The sequence below is a fragment of the Rhinichthys klamathensis genome, unplaced genomic scaffold, assembly GCF_029890125.1.
Source record: "Rhinichthys klamathensis goyatoka isolate OS25496 unplaced genomic scaffold, OSU_Roscu_1.1 h1tg000378l_1, whole genome shotgun sequence".
Classification (NCBI taxonomy): Eukaryota; Metazoa; Chordata; class Actinopteri; order Cypriniformes; family Leuciscidae; genus Rhinichthys; species Rhinichthys klamathensis.
This window is the reverse complement of record NW_026606885.1, coordinates 1,290,928-1,302,674: the sequence shown is the minus strand read 5'-3', so window position 1 is coordinate 1,302,674 and position 11,747 is coordinate 1,290,928. Positions and strand designations below refer to the sequence as shown.

General features: G+C 38.5%; 1 protein-coding gene and 1 long non-coding RNA gene across 4 annotated transcripts in view; both read right to left on the bottom strand.

Moving 5' to 3' along the window:
- Nucleotides 1-9,574: 9,574 nt before the first annotated feature.
- LOC130069753 (uncharacterized) lies at nucleotides 9,575-11,016 on the bottom strand. Its single transcript, XR_008803797.1, has 2 exons — nucleotides 10,922-11,016; nucleotides 9,575-10,256 (listed from the first exon to the last, which is right to left on the bottom strand). It is a non-coding gene; the product is annotated as an uncharacterized LOC130069753 (long non-coding RNA).
- A 19-nt stretch (nucleotides 11,017-11,035) lies between these two features.
- The window catches only part of nkd1 (NKD inhibitor of WNT signaling pathway 1), a 53,159-nt gene continuing 52,447 nt past the window's right edge, over nucleotides 11,036-11,747 (bottom strand). For 2 of the 3 annotated variants that reach the window (XM_056233835.1, XM_056233836.1), the window contains one exon: nucleotides 11,036-11,557. In XM_056233835.1, the coding sequence (XP_056089810.1) occupies nucleotides 11,049-11,557 (509 nt within the window). In that variant the 3' untranslated portion in view covers nucleotides 11,036-11,048. The remainder of the gene's footprint in view (nucleotides 11,558-11,747) is intronic. The other variant, XM_056233837.1, reaches the window with a different exon arrangement.

Below are 11,747 nucleotides of genomic sequence, written 5' to 3'. Positions count from 1 at the left end.
AACAGAAGAAGTGCCAGAGCGTGTTGCTGCGCATCTGCGACCGCAGTCGCAGGCACAGGCACGCGCCTTTATCTGTGTGTTTGTGCGGTTGCTTTTGTATTGAGTTTTAATTGACAAGAAGATTAAAGCTCACTTCTCTGGAGTTTTCAGCGGACGGCTAAAAAGAGAGAGCGAGGGAGTGAGCGATAGTAGTTAGAGGAGGAGTGTGGGGCGTTGTGTGCGTCGTTGAAGGTTAGCTCTGGCTCCCGCTGCGTGAGCACTGCCTGAGATGGGCTACTTGTTGGACATTCATTATCAAACCCTGTTTGGTCCTTTCATCTGCTGCTCTGCAGAGCCCTCCTCGCAAACTACAGAGGCACCTTGCAGCTTGACATCTTTCCATTCACTCTGTACCTTAAACAGCATGCTGCCACATCAAAGCAGACACAAGCCCTTTGATGTTGCAAAAATAAAGAGCCCCAATGATCTACTCAAAACCAATGGAACTTTTGGTGCCTCTCTCTCCCGTACGCTCTCCCTCTCTTTTTCTCATTTTGTTGGCCTCTGATAGACTTCATCAGAGTTTGAGGAAGATAACCAGGGCTAACTGTGATAACAACGGCCCCTTTTGCACCTTTGAAAAAATGTGAACAGCATGTATGCATGGAATTAACATATCAAGGGCTATAAGTAACGTCAGATGCAGATAAGCAAAATAATTGGAATGTAATTCAATTAGACTCACACTGTGTAAATGCCATGCATCCATCCTGAGTGTGCGTAGTGGAAAACATCTACAGCATCCTGCCAAGGGATCGTGTCAGTAAAATGACAAAAATTGGGGACGTTTTTTTTGGCCAGGAAATAAATGCCTTGCTCATACACCTTATTTTTCAGCACAAAAGTAAGCTATTTTCTGTGAATGTCCGATTCATTAGCCGCTATAAGAATAACAAAATGTTGTAAATGGTAAAACTTTATGATTGCATTATAATCATCATAACAGACTGTTTTTTTTTACAGCTAAAATAACTAGATGTAGCTGACACCGGAAACCTTGCGCATTCAAGTTAAAAATGGCCGTGCGTGCTCTAACATTATAAAAGCTTTTGACAACCAAATAAGAAAATAAATAAATAAATATTCATCAGCGAACATAAACAGAAGCTTTACCGAACCTGCTAGATGCACAAGAACAAGCCTCATTGGTTATTGCGGAAGTGCTGTGTAACACACGAGAATGAACCTCATTGGTTCTCGCACGTCAAGCGAACATGCTTGAGTTTCTTTTTACCACAGCTGATGTGTGAGTTGATTCATGTTTATATGTTAATAAAAGACTAAATTCAATCTGTTCATCATATAAAGCAGTCAAGTCTCTTCAGAAAATGTGGACTAAACTGCTCAATTGATATCGATTAGTTTTAGGATCTCTTTATGAACATTTGGAAGCGTCAAAGTGTCAGTTCCATAGCTGTCTATGGAGGGACAGAAATCTCTCCGATTTTTTTTTTGTTTGTTTTGGTCAACTAACCCTTTAAATAAAAGACTCCTCTATCCAGAGCTGCGTGAGCATGCTGTTAGCATGTTAATACCCCAAAGGGGAAATCTACTGAACCGCAGTAGATTTAATTAAATTAATCATTGGTTTACTGAGAATCGAGGTTATTCAAAAAAGTTCATGGCAAGTATTCCAAATGCCCAGCAGAAAATGACTGAATGCCAATGCAACATTTTGTATTTCTTACTTTTACTTTTCTAAATTTCTATCTTTACACACTTGCAGTTTTAAATACTATACTCCTCATTCTTGTTTCTTTTGTCTATTTGTTTTGAGATTTTCTCAGTTTCATCTTTGTTTCTTTATATGTCTAATTTTTTAGTTGACATTTTCTCTATTAAAAACAACCCGTGGAAGACAGAAACACACTTTTGGAAGTAAAAAAGTTCATTTCTGTTAGGTCAAAGACAGACAATTTTTGGGTAACACTTTATTTTAATGGTCCCCTTTTAAGACATTCTACTAAGTTACTTTGCAACTACATATCAACTTATTCTAACCCAAAGGCTAACCTAACGGTCTACTACAGTCCACTTATAGTCTAATAAGAGTTAGTTGACATGTTGCAAAGTTACTAATAGTTAGTAGAATTTCTAAAGTGGACCATCCAATTAAATTGTAACTTTTTATTGAATTGTCCAGTTGTCTGGGATGTCAAACAAAACACTCACATAATGTTGCACATAATGTCATAAGAATATACACGTCTGGGACCACCAGTTTAGGTGGACCCATAAGACAGTAACGAAGTAAATGTAATTCGTTACTGTACTTAAGTAGCTTTTTTGCGTATCTGTACTTTACTCAAGTATTTACATTTTGGGAGACTTTTACTTTAACTCCACTACATTTCAAAGTCAAATATCTTACTTTTTACTCAACTACATTTTCAAAATCAGTCGTTCCTTTTTATTTATGAGTGGATAAAAACGTAACTAGTCAAACGAGCCACCAATCACAGTACAGCGCGCGCGCGCTTTGTTTTGAAATTGCCTTGGTGGTATCTACTAAGCGCGAATCAGAGCCGTTAAATATGAGAGTTGCGAACATAGATGGTTGTGACCGTGATCTCGCCGCCGCGCGGTCACGTTATTCGTGTAGCTCTCAATAGTTCCAAACAAATCGCGTTGACAATGATTTTAAGCGGGACAGAGAGCAGCAGCTATTATTGCAGCAATTATTGGTAAGTATTGACGCATAATGTACATTGCTTACGTTGCCACTAAAATGACTTGCATATAATAGCTTTTTTTTTCTGGGGAGTAGCCTAGCAGAAACACTGCATTAATACGTTTTTGTGTTTAATTTTGGAGGGAAATTGGCTGCTCCCATAACATAGAATATATATATATATATATAACGTTATGTAGCCTATGTGTGTGTGTGTGTGCGTGCGCGCGCGCGCATGTGAATATGTGTATGTGTGTGTATATATATATATATATATATATATATATATATATAATTGGCGTTGTGCAGGTTTATGTGAATGTATCATAACATTAAGATGTTAATAATTATGACCATAGGCGCTGGAGAAAAATATATACAGTAAATACTGTAAATGTTTTATACCTTATGGGAACAGTCCCCTTCCCTCCAAAATTAAACACACAAAAAATTAATTCAATTCAAATATACACACACTAGAGTTCTCAACGGGCCTGAAAATTACAACCCGACCCGACCCGGCCCGTGGCTTTTAAAGCCCGGACCCGATGTAACCCGACACATCAACATGAATTATCTGCCCGAACCCGACCCGCGGCCCGACGCCACCCTTTTGATCGGTGAGTGATGTATGTAGAATAGAATGTATTCTATGACTGCTGCGCTTGACGCAGAGAGTGAGAGCCCCGGCCGCGCGCACGCACTCTCACGTCTCACACATTCCGCCCATCCAGCTGACATAAACCACATTTCAATAAACGAAAAAAACTATCCAGTGATTAAATGTTTTCTGTATTGACGCAAATCTTGTGCGATGTCCTAAACTGCCGAGATAATCACACAACGTGTCGCGCCGCCCCTGAGCAACGGTGATTTCACCTGCAGCAAGTTTACTTTTCACCAACTCCATCTTCTTCTCCGGGCTAAAGGCGTGCACGCAGCGGCGTCAGGTCTGCCCTCGCGTCGCGATGCACGTTGCACGCAGCAGCCAGACTTTCTTTACAGTGAACAGCAGCGATGAATAATAAATGTATTTTTTTCTTTCACTGTACAATTCAAAAGATTAAGCCCGAGGGCCGACCCGACCCGTTGAGAACTCTAACACACACACACATATATATATATATCAGACTAATTAAAGGATTAGTTCACTTTTAAAAAAACTTTTGCTAAAAATTTACTCACCCCCATGTCATCCAAGATGTCCATGTCTTTCTTTCTTCAGTCGAAAAGAAATTAAGGTTTTTGATGAAAACATTCCAGGATTTTTCTCCATATAAATGAACAAATCTTTTTTCGATTAATTTCGTTCATTCAACTAACGAAATGAACGAAATGACTCGAAAAAAGATTCGTTCATTTTGATGAACGAGTTCGAGCAGGAGAGTCACGAACGTGTATCATTTGTGCTTTTTAAACTTCAACTTTTCTATTTATTTTTGAAATGGCCGATCGTTTCGCTAGATAAGACCCTTATTCATCGTCTGGTGTCGTTTAAAGCCCTTTGAAGCTGCACTGAAACTGTCTTTTGGACCTTGAACCGTCTGGTTCCCATGGAAGTCCATTATATGGAGAAAAATCCTGGAATGTTTTCATCAAAAACCTTAATTTCTTTTCGACTGAAGAAAGAAAGACATGTACATCTTGGATGACATGGGGGTGAGTAAATTATCAGCAAAAGTTTTTTTAAAAGTGAACTACTCCTTTAATGTCATTTCATTAATAGATTGGTGTGCCAAGAGTGACATTAGTCTTCACTTAGACTGAGTTAAGCAAGAGTCTTGTGACAAATTATAATAGGACATTATAGCCATAAAAAAATCTAAGTACTTGGATACTTAAGTACATTTGAAGGCAAATACTTTTGTACTTTTACTCAAGTGAATGTTTAAAGGCAGCACTTCTACTTTTACTTGAGTAATATTTTACCTTGAGTATCTTTACTTTTACTCAAGTACATGGTATGTGTACTTCGTCCACCACTGTCGGTTGATGGGTCAGTCGTAATAAGACTGAAGAGGTGTAAGTTAATGCTTTCTTTCTGAGACCTCAAAACTTAACATATCCCACATAAATCTTAACATATCTCACACTGATTCACCATAAAGAGATTCCAGAAGAGCAGGTGACTCAAGAGGGAATGCTGAAGTCACAAGTGAAGCATGCGGCTCTAGAGGAATCACAGGAGGAAACACTCATTCAAGACTATAGGATATGGGGAGTCATAACTGATCCAAGCAGACTTTGAGAACGTAGAGGAACAGGGGAAAAAAGCAGGTGAAACATAATCAGAGACAGGGGGTTCATTTAATCCAATAAACTGATCTGTGAGTTAAGATTTGTACAATAGTCCAGATTTATTGGAGAACTTACTCATATCTACTATCTGTAGCTCATTGGTTCAAGCCAAATGAAGAAGAGCTTTAATGTTCATAAAGGCTTGATTATGCTGTGAAAGTGGGATTTACGGCTAATTGGAGAGACATGAGCCGAGGTCTCAGCAAAGTAACTAATCTCTTCATGATGATACACATCACATTTTGGTTCTCTTTATCAGTGTAAATTTACCATCTAAAATGCTATAATTACAGGGGTCTTGGTTGAAAAACTAGCCCTCAGGCATTGTCTCTCTCTCCTTCAGAATAATTCACCACAGCTCATTGACACTTGAGTTCCTGACTTTATTTATTTATTATATTTATCTTTTTTGGTTCCCCAAAGAACATTTCAGTGATCAGTTCTTAAATGAATCTTTTTTTTCTAGTGTGTAGAATTTAGGTTCTCATTTTTTGTTTAAGTATTTTTTTTTCAAATCTATTTACATTTTATTGAAGCTCTGATTTCATTTTTTATTTCAGCAGTGGTTTTTAATAGTTTTAGTTTCAGTTAACAACAATGATCACAGTGAGGAATAAAGAAAAGCCATTATTTAAAAGGGACCCCATAAACAATAATAGTTATAACAATAACATAATAAAATCAATAACACTGATCCTCAGATATTTTTCATTTTCATAATTGATTTATATTTTTATTTATATTAATACTTAATTATAATATTTTGTAAGACACAGACATAGCAAGACTTACACTGTGCACTCTAATAGAAATGTGCAGCCTGCGACATTCACACCTCCATTTACCATCTCCTTCTCAGCTGTCACACATGCCCTTGTGATTACAACGGGACGCTTTTAATCTCAATGACTGTTATCTCATCATACCCTTAACAGAAGTCGATATGGAGCAAATGTCAACAGGGCACCGAGACCTTGAGTGCTACTAACAAACCTCAAAGACAGACAGAGGGAATTTGAACTTTAGCACTCTGTCAGCATCTCGCCTAATTCAATGAACTTGACAGTTAATAAAGTGCTTTATATTCGCCCTTCTTCTCATACATAAAAGCCTACCACACCAATTAGCTTAAATTCACTTCTTTTTCTCCTCTCCCTTTTCTTTTCATGCTCTTGAGCCTGCAGAAAGCGCCATATTCCAATCATTTGCATTATCCAGAGAATCTGCTTTGAAGTTGTGAGATACTGTAAGAAAAAGGGCTGCACTTATCCTGCAGAAAAAGAAAACCATTCAAAGCCTCTAAATACTCTGGAACAGATGTACATTATCATTGGATTTGCGTTTTCGCCTCTTTGCTCCTGTATGGGTAATGGTGTAGCGTGCAGTCGCGTGTCCCTCACATCCTCTGTGTTTAGCATCTCCTCTCAACAGAAGCTAGCACCCCACTGGGCCAATCCGCACTTCAAAGCACTGTGTCTATCTACAGGAGACAAAGCACACTCCACACATATGGAAGCAGCCTCCTCACTCACGCTCGAGTGAGTCAATAGCATCATTCGCTTGCTCGCTCGCTCACTGTCTGTTTGTTTTTGTGACACAGAGATATGGCTCTTTCATACCTACACCCCTCACCACACAAATCCAGCACCCTATTTGAACCTGGTGTCACTTTCATGTACTCCTGAAAATATTTGTTGAGTTAAGGAGAAATAGAGAGAGAGGAAATTAGGTTCTAGTAGCATTCTAGTAGGCCTAGCTCAATTGTTAGAGCATGGCGCTATAGCAACGCTAAAGGGTCATGGGTTTGATTCACAGGAAACACACATGCTGATAACAAATTGATACATTGAATGCACTGTAGCTTAGGCTAAATGTATATTTCTGGTGTAGACAACACCGAAAAAGCTGTTCTGTATAATATTAGCCTAAATAGAATTGGTCTTTGGTTAGAGATATTCTCTCTCACATTATGCCGTCACAAAATATTTAAGCTGTAATCGATCCACTCAAACCTTATGCTTCATTATTTAACTTCTGGGCGTACTGTAGCCTACATGTAGTCCTATTGCTCTGCTACTGCATATTGTATTTATTTATCACAAATTAAATTTCATAATATACCTTTCCAAAGCGTGGGGTCGGTAAGATTTGCATTCAATTATCAAAACAACATTACAAACGTTTTCGTTTTTTTTTTTTTTTTTTTTTTTTTTACAGTTCTTTAGAACTTCTATTAAACAAATAATCCTGGAAAAAGGTATCATGGTTTCTACAAAAATACTTTTTTAACATTGATAATAGGAAATGTTTATTGAGCAGCACATTAGTATATTCGAATCATTTCTGAAGGATCATGTGACACTGAAGACTGGAGTAATGATGCTGAAAATTCAGCTTTGCAATCACAGGGATAAATTACACTTTAAAACATTATTAAGAGAAAACAATTATTTGAAATTGTAATAATATTTTTGATCAAATAAATGCAGTCTTGGTGAGCATAAGAGACATCAAACTTTTAAACAGATGGAGATGTGTTAGTAGCCAGTTGTAACTTAAAACTTAAAACTCCTTGGCCATGTGTAAGACCACAGCTGTGGGAAATATTTGAAGCGAGACATGCAAACAACATAGATATCAGAGAGCATGCAAAAGTATTTGCACTTAAAGTAGAAAAAGATGGAGTGTACATGCATGCAAAGAAATCATCAGAAACATTCTCAAAAACAACAGGCAAAGAAATCAGGGCCACCCACTCAGTAAGCAACAGTTCAGCTTTTAATGAAATATTTTCTCTTGGCACAGGTCTGCTGTTAAATAAATAAAGCAATTATTTCCATCCATCTATATAAACTAAAAAAAAAAATAAACATGAAAAATTGTTAGGAAAGTCACAAATTATCTGTACTAGTGTTCAGGAGAGGCATGAAATGCTACGACATTGTGTTATTTATATACAAGCCTCTCCATGAATCACTTTCTTGGATTCTGAGGGAGTGTGTTACACACTCAATCACACCAAACAAAAGCACAACATAAATCGAGAAATGTTATAGGTACAAATGTCACTATAGAAAATAGCCGATCATCCAGATAAATAGCGCAGAATCAGTCTAAAACACTGGTAATCACCAAAGCGGCCAACTCATGTTGTATTTACAACCATCAGGTCTCAACTGATCCTATCAGACATCTATACAATACCAGTGTTAAAAGATAAACAAGAACACTGCAGGACATTCATGAAATATTATTATAAATGAACCTACTGCCTACTGTGCATTTAGATGTTGCGCACATGTGCCGTTCTTAAACTTTTCATTTACTCATGAAGCCATGGGTTGGTTTTAGCAGCAATAATTGTTTAAGTAATGGTCAGAATCATTTAAAATGGCAACATCTCATTCTATCTCACTGCAAGGAGAGAATGAGAAAATGAGAGGGAGAAATAAGCTACACAGCACACATTCATTCCCCAGCAACAGCGAGACTGAGTGAAGGTTACTAGCTGTAATGAGACCACCCTGAAGTTGCAGGTGGGTTTTCCAGAGTCTCGTGTAGTGTGATGCTATCACATTTCCACCATCCTACTGAGCAGAAGAGTCAACTGATCTAACGCTAAACATATTAGGAAGTTGAACAGGTTCTAACCAAACATAATGAACACCTCTCATCACTGACAAAATTCTTTCAAAAATTTTGTTTGACTGCTGTCCATGTTGAGGCCAAAAATCTTAAGCGCCAAACTGGTACCACATGGAATTAAAGTTGATTTTTTTTACATTTAATGTGTTTCTGTGTTTAAAAATCAAACAAATCAAAGAAGAGAGATTAAATCAATTATATCGGACTCACTTGGATTTTTAAAACACCTGCTGTGAGTTTCAACACACACACACACACCTGCTTGAGTTTGATCGAAGGCTTCTCTGTTTCGTAATCTTCCGTAGGGCTGGTTTCAAATGCACACGCACTCATTAACTCTCTGTCAGTGGGGTATTGGTGAGTTATGGGAGGGCTGGAGACTCCTAGGCGGCGATACTGTCATCCTGCCCCTGAGGAATGAGACAGCTGCCACACACACACCCTCTAGATGATTTGGGATACATCGAACCTAAAATAGATTCATAATGTACTATTTAAATGCTGTTTAAAACTGCTGCAGGGAGCAGATGAACTCCAAATCAACCAGACTTGTTTTCTCACTTCAGCCAATAAGTGAGCACTTCTGAGCTAAAGGCACTACCATACTGTCTACAAGATCCTAATTCAGTCTGAGGACATATTATTGGATTCTGAAAGAAATTAAACAGTCCCAAAGGTAATTTTCTACCAAAATATCCTTACAGTTCAGTGGTTTACTGCTCCCTTCAAAACAGATTATATTGTCTTGTCAAATCAATGACTCAAACATGAACAAATTAACCTGAGAAATGAAAATACTATTTTTCCTTGGCAGAACAGATTCCTTTACACTTAAGAAGGTCAAAATATGACAACTTGAATTATCTTATTACTGAACTGAAAATAAGGAAAAGTTGAAACCACAACTAAACAAGCAGAAGATAAAATATTATGTATATATTGGGTCAAACAATATAAACTCTATTCAAAGTTTCCCAATCTTTTGATTTGACTTGCCATAAACATGACAGGAATATGTTTTTCAAATAAATTATTTTTTAACAAATTTCAGAACATTATTATACAATCATCAGAAGATTATTTTAAGATCTCGTATTGTATGATACACATAATAACACTATAAACTCTGATGCCTAGTGGTCTTACAATGCAATTAGCTTAAAGTTACGGGGACAGGAAAACACACACAAAAAAAAAAAAATAATAATATAAATGTTTCCGTAATAAAGCTTACAATGGATTTAAATCCAATACATCTCAACATAACTGCAGATTGGTGGCATATTAGAACATACAGACAAATAAAAATAAAATCTGAATAATAAAAAATTATATCAATAATACCGATAATCATAATAATACTAGAGGTAGCAGCTGATTATGATGCTCTGTTTTCTTCATGTAGATTGGTAGAGTGTAGTTCTCATTCTGTCCTTCAACAAAGTCCTCTCTGACGGTTTGAGCGTCTTTACAGGCTCTGTCTGTACATGTGTCCTGTATTGCATTTTTAAAGGTGTTGATTCAGATCTGATGTTTCGGAGAGAAGCTCTTCATAGATAAAGTGTCTTGAATGCAATGGCACAAGAAGTGCTTTTCAAGTGGTCTTCAGTGGAAAAAAACAAACAAAAAAACAGGATAAGTGTAAAAAAAAGACACCTTAGGCACAAAAAAGAGCAGATCCCCCCCCCCCCCCCCACCACTCACTCACTCACTCACTCACTCACTCACTCACTCACTCACTCACTCACTCACTCACTCACTCACTCACTCACTCACTCACTCACTCACTCACTCACTCACTCACTCACTCACTCACTCACTGTAAATTACAAAACCAAGGAATTGTATTCCTCAAAAGTGATTTAACTATTTGACAATTCTTCATTTAACAGGGCTGACCACCTTTTCAACCAAACAGAATAATCAGATAAGCATTATGAAAGTGAGATATCGAGGGAGGGAGAGAAAATAAGGGAAGCAGACAGAGTGAGAGAGAGAGAGAGAGAGAGAGAGAGAGAGAGAGAGAGAGAGAGAGAGAGAGAGAGAGAGAGAGAGAGAGAGAGAGAGAGAGAGAGAGAGAGAGAGAGAGAGAGAGAGAGAGAGAGAGAGAGAGAGAGAGAGAGAGAGAGAGAGAAGGGAGATATAGAGCATTTATGTAGAACGTAAACCTGTCCTAAGCTGACTAGGCCTACATCAACACATTCAAACCAACACACATGACCTCTCACACACACTTATATATACAAATGTGAACACACTGTCTGCCACTTTGGCATGAACATGATGCCTTGTGTCCTTCTCAGCCTCAACGTGACCATAACCAAGAATATTTAGGATCATTTGTTACGTTCCTTATGTTTCTTCTTATTATAACCCTTCTAAGAGGGTTCACTCTTCAGGACTGATAAAAGTGATGATAGTGATGATGATGTTCATGATGATGATGATGCTCATGCCGCTGGACCACCTGAGCTAGTCCTCCTTCATACAGAACCAGACTGGGGAGATCCCTCACATGCTCTTTCTCCACTACCGGGCCGGACGTCACGGTCGGCCCCAGAGCCCGATAGTGCAGCCCTTCTTTAGGCCTCTGCTTGTGCCGTCGGTACGGGCCTGAGCTTTGGTGCGGAGGGGTCTGCTTGGGGACCGCTGGGGGAGGTGGCGCTCCTCTCCTCATCACCCGACCAGCAGAGGCCTGAGTGGGCGGTGGGCAGTGCGTTTTGGGGGAACGGAGTGCGTGTGTGTGCCGGGTGAGGACGGCAGGAGGATCCGTAGAGATGGTCTGTGAGCGCCGATGGTGAGCGGGGTAAACGTGGCAATTCTCGGGTTCTTGAGATCGTGAGCGTGTCTGATTGGATGAACGTGTGGTGTGGTTGGGTTTTGCTGGTTCTGTGGCAGGAGCTGCTAAAGAAAGCACAAAATAATTATTTAATTGTTATTATTATAACTATGTTAGGTATTCATCACCACACACACACACACAATAAATACAGTACACTACAAATGCTGGATCACACAAGACAGATCCAAACTCCAGGTGTAAGTAGGGCCTAAATGATGAAGATGTATTGGCTCCATTTACTCTATGTGATTA